Source organism: Leucopleurus acutus (assembly GCF_964270905.1).
Source record: "Leucopleurus acutus genome assembly, chromosome: 7".
Taxonomy (NCBI): domain Eukaryota; kingdom Metazoa; phylum Chordata; class Mammalia; order Artiodactyla; family Delphinidae; genus Leucopleurus; species Leucopleurus acutus.
In genome coordinates this window covers 75373422-75392477 of record NC_139150.1, presented here as the reverse complement: position 1 = coordinate 75392477, position 19056 = coordinate 75373422, and the positions used below count along the sequence as shown (strand labels likewise).

Below are 19056 nucleotides of genomic sequence, written 5' to 3'. Positions count from 1 at the left end.
GTTGAGCCATCTTCTTCCAGCCACCAGGTCACAGGCAGGGAAGCTAGATCAAGGGTGGGTGAGAAATAGGATGTGACCCCACTCACTGGTTAAAGTTACCGAGGAAATAACGAAGCCTTCCTCCCAACCACCAGGTTCACCATTTCTCCCCACTGAACGGGCCACTAAGGGGATGAAGTGGGATGAAAGTTCTCTTTTCCCTACAGGCAAGGCTGAAACCCAAAGAGAGAGGCAGAGACCCTTCCATTCATGCTTACTGATTAGAATCCAATGCCTTATTTGCCCTGCACATGCCCTGCTCATCTGTGCGCTGGAGCTTGAACCCTATCTTCGAAGGCAGAAGTTGGATCTCAATGTTCTACTTTAATTTCTGAGACAGGAAGCCTTATTTTTCCTCTCTTCTTGACAGAACAGAAAAGACCACGTAATGAGAATTCTGGGGCAGGCAACAGCCTCTTCCTAATTAGGGGCAAGTGAGTACTAGACAAGGACTATTAAAGGTAAACTAGAGTAATTAAGAGATACTTCTACCCTGATTGTTATGGATGATGAAGTGCTGTCTGATTGCCAGGGAGCCCAGGAACAAAAGGAACTTGAAAGCAGTGAATGGGGTTTGAGACAATTTGGAAACGAGATTGCATGACTCAACAATGAACAGAAACATTGCTTAGTGGCTGGGTTTTTGTATCTGACCATTTTTTCTTCTCTTGTTTGAGTTTTATATTCACAATATTCATTATCTTTGCATTGCCAAATGACACAGAATTAAATCATTCAATCCAGGGTTGATGTCATTAGACCATGACTATTTATTAAATATTTCTTATAATATCAGAATTGACTTGATATTGCAAAGGATGGGTGTGATTTTAGAGGGTCTCACTTGGTGGTTGTGGAAACAACTTTTGCGTGAGGGATGTTTTCTCTGTGTATTCTAGTTCCTACTCAATATATTTCTATACTTCTTTAAAGTGTGTAGTAAGAACTGTAAAATGCAATACTTAGTCATTTGGTACTTTTCATTCAATGTGCACTAAGATGCTATCATACGGGGAATTAAAAGATGTGGAAGACTCATTCTTTTCCTCAGGAAGCTTATATTTAATGACTCCTACTATGAACTAGGAATACTTTCTATGTTTACTTTACCCTTTACTACCACCCTGCAAGGTAGATACTACAAGGTAGAGGTCATAGACCAAGATCACACAAATAGAAAGTGGCAGGCTGTGGGCTGGGCTTCAAAGTCCATGCTCTTTCCATTACTCCCAGCTTGCTCTAGCAAATTGCTAGAATCTCAAAGTATTTTCCAACGACTAATGCTCTCCTCAGTCGGGCAGTCCACAGCATTTTTCAACAAGTCAGAAAATCCTGGAGAAGGTAAGCAATTTCCTCCTCTCTAGGTGCCTTGGATGTGGCCCTGGTGGACCCAGAACTCACCCGTTCTGATCTGATATCCTACTCCCCGCCCTGGCCACAGGGTCAATGTCTTTTCCGCAAGGCCGGGAGCCCTGCTCAGACTGTCCATTCCCCACCTCTTTCCGGAGGGAAGATGACCCAAAGGCGACCTAACGTCCCGTTCCGACGGAGCTGCCATTCCGCGGGCGACCGCCAGGGGGTCCCCGCACGCGCCTCCGCATGGTAGCCGCGCGCCGGGTGCCGGTGGGGGCTGCTTTGGAGCGGCGGCGTCTGCAGCTGGAGTCCCGCGCTCGCTCGCCCGCGCGCTCGTTGAGACCGCGCGCGCTGGCCCGGGAGCCCCTCGCTGGATTCGCGAGCGTCGCCCCTCCTGCCCCGAGCTCATCCTCTTCCTCTCGCGCCGCCTGCAGCTGCCCCGGCGCGGGGAGCCGACAGGGCCCCGGGGCAGAAGGTAAAAACCCCACGGTGAGTGAGAGCTCGCTTCAAGCGAGGGGAGGTGGCGCTGCCCGCGGCCGCTCGCGCCGGGTCGCGCTGAGGAGGGTAGAGGTGCGGGGCGCACCTGGGGGCGGGTGCAACAGGAGGGCGGGAGGCGGCGGACCCCGTTTCCCCGCCAGCCCTTCGCTGGCTTCCGGGGCTGGAATCCGCGTCAGACCCCTGCCCGCGTCTTGGCTTCTGGCCGGCTCCTCCCGCGCCCTTCCCGGGTGTGAACAAGAGTCCACCCCGGGCTCCGGGGCCTTGATTTTAAAAGATCTGTCAAAAATATCGATCTTCTTCGGGGTACAAGTCTGTCCCCGATCTGTCCCCCAGATGACTGCAGGGTGCGTGCGGGGCCGTGGGTGGCGGGAAGACAAACTTTTACAAAAGTGCGCCTGGGCAGGGGGACCACGTTTAGGGCGTCTTGATATTGAAGGAGGAGGCTCGGCTCGGGTCTGCGAAGGGGGACTCCGCTCCATCGGCAAGGTCGCCCCGGGGACTGTGGTTGCTTCTTGGAGGGAGAGGGTGTGAAAAGGACGTACAAATCCTGCCGAACCCCTGGGCCAACAACTGTCAAATATCTGGAATCCCAGCCCCTCCCTTTCCCTGCACTGAGGAAGAAGGTGGAAACCCTTCAACTTTCCTTTAATTGCCCCTCCCTGCCTTTGGACCCCCCTGGAAGGGTAAAGGGCCGACTCCCGGCGCCTGGCAAGTAAGTACCAGAGACCCCAAACTCCTCAAGATCCCCCTTCACCCACCTTCCTGACCCCTCCCAGACGTCCTCCCCGCAGGGACCACGCGACAGAGCCGATTGAGATCGTGGCGAATAGCCTTTTGTTTCTCCGCGTTTCCCCTATTGTTTGCCTTTCTCACATCTGGCGGGGCTCGGGAGACAAGGAAGCCCCTCGGGTCCTCCTCCCCCCGCCTCCACACCAGCCACCCGGCCAGCTCGCGCCCGGGAGCCCGCCTGGGGAAGGAGAGGAGCCCGACCCCAGCGGGGCCGCCTCACCCGGGCCTTGCGGTTAGAGGGCGGAGGGAAAGTTGTTCCTTCCCCGCCTCCTCGGGTGCCTATGGCCCTGGGCGCATTTCTCAGGTTTTATCCCCAGCGCGCCGAAGAGCGCAGGTCGGGATGGGTGCCTCTTTCGGCAGAGAGTGGAAGCGAGGTTCCGCCCCAATCTGGGTGTCCTTTGCTGGGTTCCAGTGGATTCCGATCTCCGCCTAAAGGCGTGTGGCCGGCCCGCTGCCAGGCGGCGGGACGGGATCAGGGCACTTCTGGTAGGCAGACAGCTTTAAGGCTCTGAGGTCTGCGAGTTTCCAAGGGTTGAAGGGCAGGCGAGTCGCCTTAAAGAGAATGGAGATATGCAAATAACCTAGGAAGCCTCGAGACTTTGTCTAGAAACTGGAGTGAAGTGGCTCCCTCCAGAATGAACCTGGAGTTCTGTCTTCGCACAGGGCTCCAAGTGTAAAGTCCCGGTCCCCTCTCGGCATTTAGGAAAAGCGGACCCGGAGGACCCAGTGCAGACGCTGCCAGGGCCGAGTTCACGATACCCAGGCCTTGTGAATCGGTGTCTGGAGACAGAGTTCTCCTGTGAGTGCGCCTGTGAGATTATAGTGGCCCTGTTTCTCTGCCTTTCCTATCAAGTTGTTTGCTTACACATGGTGCTTATTCTTAATGACTGTGGATTATTAAAGAACTAGGACTTACCACCTGAAACTAATATAATATTGTAAATCAACTATACCTCGGGGGCGGGGGCGGGGTGGGGGAAGAGCTAGGGCCGAAGCACAGTAGCCACTCTGAGAGGGCAGGGCCCCCAGCTGGTGCCCCTAGAGTCGGTTAGACTGTGAGAGGAGACTGTGTCTGTACACCTGTTGGAATCTATACCTGCACATAGTCTTACATATACTGGTGTTGTCAGCCTTTTCTGTCTGACTGACACCCCATCAGTCCCCTTCCAAGGAGACTCAACTACACCCTTTTTTTATCCTCCACCATTTGATCCCTGCCCCAAGACAGGGGAGGGAGGAAGCTTCCATCTGAACACTCGTGACCGATGTACCCACTCAAGCATTTTAAGTAGAAACTGCACACTGGCCTCTGCCCAGTTCCAGAAGTTTTCCCTTTACTGGACTTAGAACTTTTGAGCTTCCATTTAATAAAGAAGAACAAAGGAGACTAAGTCAGGAGAGTGGACACATAGAGCACTTTCTCCAGTGACTTCTGAATATTACCAGTGGGACCAACAAAAGCAAGCAAGCAAAATCTTTGAAGCGCCAGAAGGCACTTTACAAAGATTTCATTATGAAAGTGATCCCCAAGGAAGGAGTCCTTTGAAACTAGCAGCAGCAGCAGCAGCAGGAGAAAAACAAGAAGGACCTGAGTTGCTCAAGAAGTGTCTAAGGGCGTCAGTAACAAAGTGAAAGGGCAGTGTCTGTCCCAGTCTACTCCAGCAAGGAAAACAGGGTAATTGCAGTGACAGATAAGCTTGTACAGTTTCTTTAATTTTAGAATTAAAAGAAAACCCTCCCCAGCATTGTAGAAAAACCCAGAAAATACAGAGAGGTGAAAATTAAAACAGAGGAAGGAGGGATATTATAAACAAGGCTCCATTAAACAATCTTATCCAGGTATTTCCTTGGAATAAATTTCTGGAGATAGGATAGCCAGGTCTAAGGAGTTAATGTACTTTTTAAGGATATTTAAGATGCCATATTGTCCCGTAGGAAACATTTGCCAGTTTAACCTCTCCCCATCAATACACAGGAGTTTTTTTCCCTATACCCTATACCCCACTGATAGTCTATATTATCACTCTTTTTTATCTCTGCCAGAATGGTGGGAGGGGAGTATCTTATTGTCTTCTTTTGAATCTATTTAATCATAAATGGGATTAAACATTTTTTCATATCGCCTGTTAGTATTTCTTTGTGATGGTGCCCGTTTGTGTCCTTACCTATTTTTCAGTGAGAGTGTTCTCCTTTTTCTGACTAATGGTGCTCGTAATTAAAGCATCCTGTCTGACTCCTGCCCCTGCCAGTACAATCAGACAATCTTTATTGACTGGAAGTGCCAATTCTCTTCCTTCTTGCATTGCAAGCATTTAGCAAGACTGCAACCATAACTTGCTGAAGTAACTGACACGGTCCCAGTGGAGTTACAAGGGAGACCATGCAAAGGCATTATTAGAGAAATTCATGGAAAATATTAAGTGTATACTTTCTGCTCAGTAGCTTGCATGCCCTAATTCCTTTGTAGCTTGTAATGCTTTTTTAAAATTTAGAACTACTACTGATGAGTTGTTTTTTCTAAATGGATTATACTAACTCATTTTATTGTCTGATCCTTCCACTGATAACCAGCATCTAGTTCTTGTGCCTTTAAACATTTCTTCTAACTTTTGGACTGAATTTGCCTCAATTTTATCATAAGACTTTCTCAGTTTGACTACATTGTTGGAGCCCTGTACTTGGATGAATCTTGAATCTAAACAGTTTAGCAGCGTGCTGTTAAAGTAATAGCAGGAGAAGCCTTCCAAGAGCTGAACCGGGTACATTTCACCCTCTTTGATGCATTTGGGTAGGCACAGTCTCTGTTAATTCTTGCTTGAAGGTAGATGGTTCTGAAATGGGGTAGAGGAGAGAGAGGAAGAGAAGATTCATTTCAGCTAGAAGGTGAATTAATACAGATGAAGGACCACACAAGAAAATTTAAGTAAACAATCCGGGTAATCTAGGTACAAAATAACTTTCAAAAAGATAAAGTCTATTAAAGTGTCATGTATTATTAAATTGATTTAACAGATAGAAAGTGGCTTTCTAATTGGGAAAATCCAATCTGAAATTCTTCCATAGTCTGACTGTAGACATTTCATTCCAGGCAGAAAACAAACAAACAAAAAACAATGAAAGGCAGATATTAAACTTTTCTGTAGCATTTTCCATGCCTTTAGATATAAAAATCACACTGTATGCATTAGGAATGAACAATGCTCTCTGCATTAAATCATAGGCATCTAATTCAACCATCCAATATCACCATGGATCTTCACTCTCTTAAAGTAATAAAATACCAAGCCACAAACTTTGTATCATTTTAACTAAACCAACTTGAGAAGCAAATGGGCCAGAAATTTCAATTTTTTTTTTTTTTTTTTTTTAACAATAGGGAGACAGGAAAGGTTTTAACTCTATGGGAGCGTGTATAAGCTCTTTTAACGTGCTGAACTTTCCTGGAATAAACAACCTTGGCAGCAAGAGGGTTAAGTCATTGAGGTGTTCCATTTTTCAATATTCTCTGATCCGTGTCCTCTAGCCATTGTTTTGGTGGAGTTCGAAGGTGAGAGACAGAGCAAAGCAAGTAGGAAAGAGCAAAAGGAAAGAGGAACAGAGAGTAGAAGGTGGAGGGGGAATCCTCCTTTAAAACTGTCTTCAGGACTTCCTAACAAGACTCTTGGTCACCCAGGAGGTGGTTAGCATCACTTTCTTTCCGCCAAACTTCAGAAACAGTGAACATTACCTAAACCACCACCAATCCAACCGAGGGGAGCCTTGGAATAGCACAGTAATCCTTAAACAGAGGATGAAGGAGGAAGAGAAGGAAAAGGAGATTTTGGAGAGAAATGGAATTTGAATTCTAAGAATATACCTTATTTCCTCCTGAGTAGTGCTGTGAATTTATTAAAGAAGTAGAAGCATCTTCTGATTTCCACTTGGACGATCTCCCAGGCGCAGTGACTGTATTTCTTATCTTTGAGGAACCTGTCTATCCTGTTGAAATACCTCCTCAGCTCTAGGTTGCTCAGCTGGGGGACTGGAGTTCCTGACTGTGTCCGCTCATCCTCTGACACCTCTCTCATGCCTTCGTTTTCCTCCTCTTCTTCCAAGCATTGTTCCAGGTATTGCAGCTGTTGATCAAGTCCAATTTGGACTTGTCTCAGGTGTTTCTCTTCCCAAGTGGATTTGAAGGTGTCTTGAATGAAGATGTGGAAGGCCTGTCTGGACATTTCATAGAAGGCCTCCTTAATGTCCCTCGTCAGAGGCTGGGTGTGTGAGAGGATCTCTTGGGGCAACTCAAAAGCTTTGCTTTCTCTTAGACACTCTATAGGAAATGACTTGCTCATCCTTCTCAGAAGGCTCAGATTTTTCCAGGTGACTCTCCTCAGGTGAACATTCAGCAAGTTACAGTCCAGAGAGAGGATGCCGGTGACAAACAGACCCATGAGGCACACCGGCCACATACACTTTCTAATCACATCAGGCTCGGCGCTCATTGTTTTTCCTCACCCCCTTAGCTGAAAAATCCACAAGACTCAAGGTTGACAGTGAGTGAGGTTTTAGGTCTTAAGTATTACTTCGTGTGCCTTTTATACACCTGGGTATCTTCAGTGGGGAGGAGTTTTCTCATTCGTCATTTTATGGTACTCAGGGTTTCAGCCCCTTTGCCTCTGAGGCTTTTTTGACTTTGGGTGACTACATTGACTTTGGAAATGCAATCTTTTTTTTTTTTTTTTTCAGAGAAGTGAGCAAAGCATTATCATTGTGTTATCTTAGGCGTCTGGGTGATCCATCCCAGTACTATAGAATCATCGGAACCAGCCTGATGCAGACTGTTTCAGAAAGAACTGAAAACTGGGACTCTATACACTTACTTACCTAACACTATTACATAAGAGAGAGCAATCCTCCAAGGAAATATTTTTACCTGACCCTGTAGCCGAACATCTTCTCTCATTGAGTTAATCATAGACGTTGACAAAATAACTATGATTATTTGATTGTAAGACCACTAGAACATAACATAGGTTAGGTTGTTTCTAATCTTGATAAATTAAGCTTTTTAAAAAATAATTAATTAATTAATTTTTATTTTTGGCCACATTGGATCTTCGTTGCAGTACCTGGGCTTCTCCTTGCGGTGGCTTCTCTTGTTGCGGAGCATGGGCTCTAGACGTGCAGGCTTCAGTAGTTGCGGCACATGGGCTCAGTAGTTGTGGCTCGCAGGCTCTAGAGCGCAGGATCAGTAGTTGTGGCGCATGGGCTTAGCTGCTCCGCGGCATGTGGGATCTTTCCGGACCAGAGCTCGAACTCCTGTCCCTTGCATTGGCAGACGGATTCTTATCCCCGCTACCAGGGAAGTCCTTAAATTAAACTTCTATGTTTGGATGTTTTCTCTTTTTATTTGACTTTTCTGGGCCTCAAAAAAGATGAAAAACAGAGTGGGTCGTTGAGCATGGCACTTATCACAGAACAGACTAGGCCAGCTTAGTTTTCTGTTGCCATTAGGAAATGTTGAAACTCTCCAACTGTCCTTTCCTTTAGTTAAACCTGAACCAGTGCTTACCACTCCCGCATAGCATTTTGTATGATCTGATCTCTTTCTTAGAAGTTCTCCAGAGGGTTGTATATTGGGGAATATTTTTCTGCCTCATTAACTTCTCTCTTGTAGTATCATGCATTTTTTGTTTAACTTTTAGATATGGTTTAGACAGTATTTTAAAACTTTAACTTAGCTGTCTTTCCTTCTTGTTTAGAGGTTCTGCATGCTGGAAAGGTTTTTTTTTTGTTTGTTCCTGTTTGTTTTTGAGGAGGTATATGAGTAGGTGATCACCCATTTTAGCCAAGCTAATTCCCACCTGGATCAGTATTACTGTGGTAATAATGGCTGTCCACCACTTATGGTTTTCACCCTGTTTGACCAGATAACCTTCTTCTGGTTATGGTCAAAGAAAATTTCTTTCTCCAGGAATGTGAAATGGGATGTCATTAAATAAGGTTAGCTTTAATTACCACCTTAAAAAAAGAAATGCATTAATTTTCAATAAAATCATTTTAGAATGGTAAGCAACCACCGTTCCATAAATATGGCAGACTTGGACTGCAAAATTGCTTAAAATGTTTGTGTTTAAATTAGCTGGCTACACCAAAGGCTAATTGTAGACAAGTGAGACTTCTTAAAATCCTGGCTTTTTGGACTGTTACTATGAGAAGAAAACCTGCTACATAATGTTACTCTATGTGTTCTCTCTGTATAAATTCTGATTTCACAGAGATATTTTGTGGGATGACTAACTTAGAAAAATAATTAGGAGAATGGGCCCTTTTACACAGGAATATAAATTGACACAAACTTCCTGGAGAGCAAGGTGGTGCCGTGTATCAAAAGCCTTAAAAATGGACATAATCTTTGACTCAGCAATTCTCCCTCTAGGAGTTTATCTCCAAGAAATAACGGTGGATGTCTTTTAAGGACTTAGCTGTCAGGAAGTTCATCACAGCAAAAAACTGAAAACAATTTAAATGTTCAGCAGTAGGTACTTGGTTAAGTAAACCATCTGTAGAAGACATCTGTGCAAGCATTAAAAATTATGTTGTGGGAATATATTTGGTTACTCGGATGGATACACTTCGTAGCTTAAAAACAAGTTTACGTGGTAGTATATAGTCTTATTTGTTAAATATAAACATATGCATATATGTACAGAAGAAATCTAGAAGTATATATGCTACAAATATTGAGTCATTATCTCTGACTAGAGAAATAATGGGTGATTTTTAGTTTTGTATTTTTATTTACCTAGACTTTTAAAGTTTTCTATAGGCAGCAAGTATTTCTTATTTAATAAGGCAAACTATTTTTCAAACAAAATATATTGAAAAAGAGAGATATTATACATCTGCAGTAGGATCAATACTACTTTATTTATGTAAACATTTCCGTTCTAGGGTACTTTAAAAAGGAGATGTGAATTTTCTCTGAGATTCAGTTCTAATTCAGTTGATATGAATAATATAGACTACGTGGGAGTTCAGTGTAGTATTGTTACAACTTTGCATATAAAGAATATAGGTTTATGTATATATATATATAATACATGTATTTATTATTGCACATACGTACACACACAGAGTTTATAAAATGCAAATCTCTTCTGAGGGCCAGACCTTCTTACATACCTCACTTAACTTCTTATACCTAAAGCTTTTTGAATTGTCGCAGTCAGAACTGCTTGTTCCTCTTTGGGCTTCTACAGTACTTTGTCCTCCTTAATTCTGGCTTTGTAAAGTAAATAATTGTGTAAGTGCTGATCTCCCAGTTTTGTGTGCCCCCCACCTCCACCCACCCAGGGTGCTTAGCATAGTTCGTGCTTGAGACAGTTCAAACGTACTAACCAAGCTAAGAGATTGTTCAGTTGACCTTCTGTGCTAAGAGGTTCTGCCCGTGGGTGATGGAGGTGGCTGGAGATTTGGCCGTTGTCAACCGTCTTGAAGGTCCCTGTATTTTCTGCCATGTACAGTTTTGTCATCTTATCCCCCTCACCCCATATTCCCTCCCTCTATTGTCATTCCATATTGTATCCTCATTTATTCAAAACTGTATTTTTAGCGTCTACTGCATGCCAATCCCTGGGCTAGGTCTTGAAGAAGGAGGGATAAGGTATAGTCCATGATCTCAAGGAGTCCGCGGTTGGAGAAGTAGGTATGTTCTGAGTGTCTTAGGTACAGGAGTAATTCATAGGTCCTCCCTATAGCGTGTACCTCATTCCTCATGTACCATATTCATGACGAAAAAGGAAAGATGATGGACATGCCTGTTGTCCCCTCTTCCACCATTAGAATTGCTTGATTTAGCAAACAACAATATGGAAGACCCATGCAATGTTTGGAATGCACCTTTACTAAATATCATTAATTTTTTAATCTGAAATTCCAATTTAATGGGGCGTCCCGTATTTTATCCGGCAACCCTGTCCACCATGCTGGCTCCCATTGACCTCTTAGAGCAGAACTCAGACATGAAGGCCTCTGCAGGAAGCTTTTCCTCTGCTAGCTGTCCACCTTATGCAGGGGGGCATTCGATTGTGTTTCTCTGTGCTGGTTTTACTTGTGCACACATCCCTAACAACTGTGCACAGTCCGAAGAGGGTACCTGCCACACTGAGACAGAATAGCACAGACACGTACTCTCTCACATAATTGTTGTGATCAGAAGCATTATTGCATGATCAGTATTGGTCATGCCTCTGTTCTGTAAAAGCCATGCCATCTGACTCTATCTCAAAATATAATTAGAAAGGTGAAAAGAATGGCAGTGTAAGGAATCGTTTTTATTCCAGAATTTGTCTGTCACAGCTGCCCAGTCTGAAACTGTGGGCTATATTTTCACATGCTAACATGGTACCTGCTCTCATTTCTCTCGATCATTTCTATGTGGTCAGACTTTCCTCAGGGGGAAAGCTGATTAGCAGGGGCTGCCCTGTTGTCAACGGAACTGTGTGAATTTGACATGTGGATGACATGGTTAACAGTAATGGGCAAGACGCAACTTGTTTGACAAAATGGAGATGAGACATTTCAGTCTAGACAAGATAGCTGTGACTCAGCTCACAGGCATTTGGCATCGTATGGTTAAGATTGATAGCTCTCCGGGAAAAGGCAAGTTTTGAACCAGGGTGAGAGTAACATGTGGGTCATCCGTGTGACTCAGGGCATGAAAGTCAGTCATTCTGTTTGTGGGGTCAGAAGATGATTGAGCCCAGGAAGGAGCTCAGAGATGGGAAGCCTTGTGTCCATACCTGTCAGTGCTTTCCATATGGCGTGCAGACAGCGGTCACCACAAAGTCATGTGCAGCTCTTTTAGCCCAGACCAACCCTGAAGCTCTAATAACTGGGTGTTTCACTTATTCCCACTGCCTCCCATATTGGGGTCCCCTCTTCCCTGGTCCTCTAGTCCCTTTACTTGGTTGTTCTTCTCTTAATGACATACCTGATATAGAAATTTATAGTGACTACACAAGTAATACGTGGATATGTGTCCATATAGTAAAAATTTAAACATTTCAGATAAAGTGAAAGCTTTGCTTGCCAGCTCTGCCTCCCGTCATGCCTCTCTCCTCCCCTGCGGTAACGACAGTTATCAGTTTGGTATGTCCTTACTTGATATCTGTCTCCCCACTAAACACTAAGTTCCGTGAGCGCATGTCCAACAACTGGCTTGTTTGCTGCTCGTTCTTGAATGCCCACAGGGCTCACAGAGATGCAGAGACATCTGGACCACTTCCATGGGTGATACGTGGCATGGGAGTAGGGGGACTTGTATGTATTTTTTAAAAAATTGCCGAAACAGGATTATAAAAATTGTGACATGCTTTGAAGTTCAAGCCTGGAAGTGTATTCCTGTGACTGTATATATGATATCATTTGGATATCATTTGAAAAATCTATGTTATAAACCCTTTGTGAATGTGAAGCCCAGTATAAATGGCTCATCAGACCTGGATCAGACAGATCCAGGTGCCTTTCACAACACCCTGCACATAGGAGGTGCTCAATAGTTATTTGTTGGATGATCAAGGGAAGATAATGAAGCCATGTCTCAGTGACAGGGAAGTTATTTGGTGGTTTAGTTCTTCTGGTGTAGAGATACGGGGAGGACAAATTCAGGTGCTGGGGAAACTTGAGAAGTTCACAGAATGGTAGATGGCAGCTCAAGCATTCGTTCAGTGTCCCCTCCTACTTCCATTGCTTTTGTCTTTGGGATTCCCCGAGGCTGGTTAGGTCATGAGCACCATCGTACCTCTACTCTGGTGGTATCATGTAGTTCTAGTTGTTCTTTTAAAAATATGTATTTATTTTGACTGTGCTGGGTCTTAGTTGAGGCACGTGGCATCTTTGTCGCGGCATGTTTAGTTGCGGCATGTGGACTTCTTGGTGATTGCACGCGTGTGGGATATAGTTCGCCGACCAGGGATCGAACCTGCGCCCGCTGCAGTGGGAGCGAGGAGTCTTACCCACTGGACCTCCAGGGAAGTCCCAGGTCTGTGTTGATTGGTTAACTCATACATCCTCCCCTCCAGACAAGACGTGTGTCTCACTCAGTTTTGTATACTCGGCACCTCTTACATAAAGACATCAGATGTTTGTTGAATAAAAGAAGGCCGTGTGATTTGTTTTTTATGGTTCTCAAGTTCGGGTATTAACCTGTGCTGAAAAAACTGAGCGCTTCCAAAATCATCCCCTCCCCCGCTCCTCTGAATATTGCCACTTCTCTGTATTAATTGCTCCTGGTAACTGTCATTGTATATCACCCTTTTGAAGGCTCAGTGGACAGACTTACCCCTGCTTCGCTTTTATAGCCCAGCTTCAGATTATGCACATAGTAACCTCCTACACAGGAATAATTTTAGCTTTTAGAAAATGACCCCAGATAAATAGAGATTTAACGTGGTGGAATAAGTATGTAATAAATAAATATGCACCATCAGTAAAACCTACCCTCAGTTTGGGGTTTATCAGAACGGCTTCCATCTGAATCCTATTCCACTGTTGTTTCTTTTGGTCCGTTTGAACCCTAATGGGGCTTTCACTTCTGAGATGGTGGTAAGCATTTCAGATGAGAGAGGTCACCTACCAGAATAACGCTCCCCTTTACCCACTGAGTAGATGTGGATTTCTTCCCAGACCATATCTGAGTGTGCCTGTAGTCTGGAAAAACAAGAGTGGAGTGAGTGATGGACAGAGATGTCCTCTTGTCTTGGATAAATTTTTTTTTTTTTTTTGCGGCACACGGGCCTCTCACTGTTGTGGTCTCTCCCGTTGCGGAGCACAGGCTCCGGACGCGCAGGCTCAGCGGCCATGGCTCACGGGCGCAGCCGCTCCGCGGCATGTGGGATCCTCCCGGACCGGGGCACGAACCCGTGTACCCTGCATCGGCAGGCGAACTCTCAACCACTGTGCCACCAGGGAAGCCCTTGGATAAATATTTTGAAAGGAATTGCCGTGGCAGAGATGAGGACTGTGGCTTCTTTTAATAACTATGAGTTTGAATGTGGTCATAAGGTTTCCTGACATTTATGAAGAGCAAAGAAAGGTATTATTATGGAAAAATTTAAGTGGGCTTTTCTTTTTCTTTTTTTAATTTTTATTATTTATTTGGTTGCGCTGGGGCTTGGTTGTAGCAGGTGGGCTCCTTAGTTGCAGCATGCACGTGGGATCTAGTTCCCTGAACAGGGATCGAACCCAGGCCCTGCATTGGGAGTGCGGAGTCTTATCCACTGCGCCACCAGGGAAGTCCCGAGTGGGCTTTTCTTTGACTGACAGAAGATTCACATGCCCCAAATTTTAGGGTTTTTTTTTGGTCTGAGCAATGCCTGGGTTTGAGGATAGTGTCTGGAATAATCTACTAGAGCTATGGGCAGTGGGGAGGGGCCTCTTTTCTTCCTGACAACACCCTTGCCCCTAGGTAGTCTGTGAAGTGCAGACTCTATATCATAGAATGTAGGGTTGGAAGGACACTGAGAGATAAACTCTTGAGGTCAGAGGGGTAAAGTGACTTGCCCAAGGTCACAGTGATACTTGGGGGCAAAGTCAGGCTGAGACCCAGGTCCTCTGGCCTCAAGGCCGTCACTGCAAGTCTTTCATCAGTAAGCAGAGAGCTCCCTTCGCTCTGCTTCCACTGAGAGGAGATGCCCTCCGGCAGCCATAAGAAAGGGGATTCTGGAGGCTTTCTCTGATTTGAAGTCAGACAAGGATGCTATAACTCAAGCTCTTTCTGGTACTTCACAAGGGCTTTTTGGCTCTGTGAGGGAGCCATTAGTTAGCAAAGGAGGAAACCCTGAGTTGTCTGACACCCCTAATATTTCTACAAAGTTACTTAGAATTCTGCAAATAAAAACTGTTAGGCCTCCCAGATTCCTAGGTCAGTTCAGGACTAAAGTGGTTGCCCTAGAGAAACCTGGAATGGGTTTCCTGAGAGGTTTCCCCCATGTCTGAAATTTATTTCTGGACTCATTTACTTATTTTCTTTGTTTTCCATCATATCTCCAGTGCTTAGCACATAGCATATGCTTAATAAATATTTATTGAACAATTAAGTATGTGTGTCACTATTTCATCTTATGAGTATACTGTATGAGATCGGTTCAATAACTCTACCTCTTGGTAGAACTGTGTAACTTGGAGCAAGTCATTTAAACTTCCTGAACTTCGTATGTAAATAGGGATAATAAGGGTACCTACCCCAAAGGGTGGTTGTGGAGATGTAAATTGCTAATAACAGTGCCTGGTACATAGTAAGTGGTCAATATGATAGTTAGCATCGTTATCATCATCATCATCATTATCTGTTGCCTAGAGTGTAAAGACAATGCTAAATTCCAGGAGTTCAGGAGTAGAAAAGACATATATAGTCCCTGTCCTTCCAGAGATTCCTGGAGGCAGTGATATCTGAGCTGAGTCTTTTTTAAAACTTATTTTATTGAACTGTAGTTGATTTACCATGTTGTGTTCATTTCTACTGTACAGCAAAGTGCTTCCATTATACATATATATAGGCACTCTTTTTCATATTCTTTTCCATTATGGTTTATAATAGGATATTGAATATAGTTCCCTGTGCTGTACAGTAGGACCTTGTTGTTCTGAGTTGAGTCTTGAAGGGCAAAAGCTGGTGGAGTTTGAATTAGCATGGTGATAGTTGGTATGGAGAGGAAGAGAATTATCTAGGAGGTAAGATTGGCAGGTCTTGGTGACTTATTTGGAGTGGGGGGGGAGAAAGAGGAAATAGACCAGGGTGAAGCCCCATTTTTTTAGCTAGGTATACAGTGGTACCACCAACTAAGAGGTAGCATATGGGAGAAAGAGCAGGCTTGCGGGGGAACAACTGGTGGGTTCTGTTATAGATGGGTTACTTTGAGTTGTCTATGGGATAGCCAAGTGGAGATGTCCATTCGGCAGTTGGATATATGGGTCTGGATGAGGGCTGGAGACTGATCCAGGTGGGAGAGAGAGATTTGAAAGTATCGCTAGAAGCTGTGGGTGATAATTAAGACCATATGAATCAATGGGTCTGTCTGTCTAAAGAGGACATGTAGAGTGCAAAAAGAAGTGTGAGCCAATTTCAGAACCCTAAGCATAGCCTGCATTTAAAGAGTGGGCAGTGGAAGGAGAAACTGAAGAGGATGGTCACAGAGGCATGAGGAGAATGAGGATGGAGTATTTTGACTCTTCATCTGCCTCTCTACCTAGATAATTCCTCATAATGGCTCCCTAAGACAGCCATTCTCAACTCAACTCTATTTGCCATCATTAATCTAGACCTAACCCCATCTTATAGATGAGATACTTGAAGCTCAGAGAGGGGAATTGATTCATTTAAGCCTGAAACCAAAGCCTGTCCCTCCCGCTTTCCCCCCTTTGTTCTTTTCTAGCATATGCCCCCATGGAACATGCCAGGTGTGTATCTGTAAGTTCTCGGCAGATGTCAACTGCATTGAAAGTTGGCTTGGTTATTCCACTTCTGCCGTTTGGGGCTACAGGAGTTGGAGAATGTATTCGTTTCCTAGGACTGCTGTAGTAACTTTCCAGGAACAACGTGGCTGGGATTTCCCTGGCAGCCCAGTGGTTAAGACTCCACACTTCCACTGCAAGGAGCACAAGTTGGATCCCTGGTCAGGGAACTAAGATCCCACGTGCTGTGTGGCGTGGCCAAAAAAAACCCCAAAACAAACAAACAAAACAACAATGTGCTTACAACAACAGAAATTTATTCTCTAATAGTTTTGGAGTCTAGAAGTCCAAGATCAAAGTGTCATCAGGGCCGGGTTCCCTCCAAACATTCTAGGGACACATCTTTCCCTGCTTCTTCTAGCTTCTGGTTGTTGCTGGAAATCCTTGGTGTTCCATGTCTTGGAGAAGCATCACTCCAGTCTCTGCCTCCGTAGTCCCATGACATTCACCATGTTTTTGTCTGTCCCTATGTCTTCCAGACGTTGCCTTTAGGTATTCTTCGGTAACAGTCTGCATAGTTATTAATAATAATAAAGGAAACTATTTATGTAGCAGTTACTAAGTACCAACTCTTGATATAAATTACCTTTAATTCTCATAGCCACTACACAATGTAGGTATTATTACCCTTATTTTAAAGAAGAGGAAATGGAAGCTTGGAAGTATTAGATGACTTGCCTGAGATCACATATCTAGAAATCCACAGAATTAGGTTTCAAACCCAGGTCTGTCGGAGGCCACACTGTATTTTTACGAGGTCTAGGGTTGTAAAAGTTTTGGTGTAAAATCCACCATCTGTATGTATTTCATTCCCGCAAGGATTTGAAGCAGCTTATAAATATATATAATACAAGAGAATAAAAATGGTTAGGGCTTCCCTGGTGGCGCAGTGGTTGAGAGTCCGCCTGCCGATGCAGGGGACGCGGGTTCGTGCCCCGGTTCGGGAAGATCCCACATGCCGTGGAGTGGCTGGGCCCATGAGCCATGGCTGCTGAGCCTGCGCTTCCGGAGCCTGTGCTCCGCAACGGGAGAGGTCACAACAGTTAGAGGCCCGCGTACAGCAAAAAAAAAAAAAAAGAAAAATGGTTAAAGAAATTAGACTTGAGAGAAAACAAGAGCAAGAAAACAAGATGAAATCAGGGGTACAGTCTGAACATAAGCATGCTTGTCTAGTGTCATTATGGCAGAGAGTTGCAAATCTGTCCCTGGGCTTTCTAGAAGCAAAGGAGAAAGAAGACCTGTTAAAGTAACCACAGTATACAAAAGATAAAACAAACTAGCAACAAAGCTAAATCCTCTGTAGAAGCAAAGCTTTTCTTGATACTGAGTCCTGGGGGGAAGTTGTCCTGCAGGCCTTCTGGAAGAGAGTGCTGTGGGACATCCTGGGCAAAGACCCCAGCAACTTCCTTACAGGAGTGACCATCACCACCATCACCACCACGTGTATTGCAGGGCTGAGTCTTGTAACCTCCCTCCGTGTAGGCAGATGTCACATTGCCAGGCCACAGTTCTTGCAGGCTTTCTGCAGGGGCTTGTTGAGTTTTCTCATGCTGAGCTGCAGAAGGAGTTCATTAGTTCTGGATTGGGACAGCGTTTCTTCATCAGGGCTCAAAGGACGGAAAAGGATAGTCACACATGTTGGCATTCTCAGGGCATTCAGTGTGGAGAGACTGCCCTGACATTTCCAGAGTCCCTGCCCAGATCCAATCCTGCATTTCCTATTATATGTACAGAGGAACTTTGGGGAAAACTATTTCCAGGCCTGACTCTCCTCCATTTAGTCAGAACTGGGAAAACAACTATTTTGTCAGATTGACCCAGTGCCATAAACAAAAGTGAAGTGTGTGCTGGGCTTCCACATGGTCGTGGGCTTGATTTGCTGCACTCCTCTAAGGGAGCTCGTCCTGGATATGGGGATCCAAGCAAGCAGCCTGTGGTTTTACTCTGCATTGCGGGGACTTTTTTCTCTCCTGAAAGAGCTTCTTCGTAAGTTGGATAGCTTAAAATTCAAAGTGAAGACAGCCTTGTGTCCCCAAATATTATAGATAATTAAATGTTAAGACATCCTCTTGGGACTATTAATTTTGCAAACTCAAGCATTTTTTATTTAAGAAAAGAACTCACATATGGGTGGCCTCAGAGCTAAAACTTTGTATTTCCAGGAGTGATGCAGTTAAGAGAGCAGAAATTGGCATTGCCCTATACCCATCCCCCTTGGGAGAGTACAGTAACGCTCATTGCCAAATGTGATAAAACAGTTTCTCATGAATGGTCCATGGGACAAAGCATGCTGTAATTATCTAGTGCCTATAATTTCATCCATCCATCCATTCATCCACCCATCCATCTATTCATCTTTGAGGATATGATGACTGAAACAAGATAGTAAAAAAGAAAAAGAGGTGAAGCGGTTCATGTCCTCATAGAGTGTCCAGATTTTCAGACAATAAAGAATAAAATTTCAGGGTGTTATAAGTGTTATGAAGGAAATAAACAGGGTAAGAGGGTAATTGGGGAGGTGATGACTGAATTGAGACTTGAAGGGTGAGGAAAAATCAGCAATGTAAAGAGCTGGAGGGGAGAGCATTTCAGGCAGTGAGAACAGGAGGTTCAAAAGCTCTCATGGGAAAGAGCTTGGGATATTCAAGGAACACAAAGGAGACTGGTTGTGTTGGAGTGAAGGGAGTGGGGAGGTTGGTGCTAGGATATGTTGGGATTGGGTAGGACATGGCAGGCCATGATGGAGTTCCAATTTTATTCTAAGACTAGTGAAGACACATGAAAGAATTTTAAGCAAGAGAGTGGTGTCATATGACTTGTGCTTTAAAGAGATCACTCTGGGGCCTCCTTGTTGGGAGCAGTTTGGAGAAGGGGCAAGAATGG

The 19056-nt window shown here is 44.6% G+C and overlaps 2 protein-coding genes across 4 annotated transcripts in view; one reads left to right on the top strand and one right to left on the bottom strand.

Annotated features, from left to right (window-relative positions):
• The first annotated feature begins 1296 nt into the window (after positions 1–1296).
• The window catches only part of MOB3B (MOB kinase activator 3B), a 230045-nt gene continuing 212285 nt past the window's right edge, over positions 1297–19056 (top strand). For 2 of the 3 annotated variants that reach the window (XM_082843552.1, XM_082843550.1), the window contains exon 1: positions 1674–1881. The gene's annotated coding sequence lies outside the window, so the exon portion shown is untranslated. Of the gene's footprint in view, positions 1381–1673; positions 1882–19056 lie in introns of those variants that run through there. The other variant, XM_082843551.1, reaches the window with a different exon arrangement.
• IFNK (interferon kappa) lies at positions 5216–7831 on the bottom strand. Its single transcript, XM_082842712.1, has one exon. It carries the CDS (start codon positions 7158–7160, stop codon positions 6537–6539), a length of 624 nt encoding a protein of 207 aa, XP_082698838.1. The 5' UTR covers positions 7161–7831; the 3' UTR covers positions 5216–6536.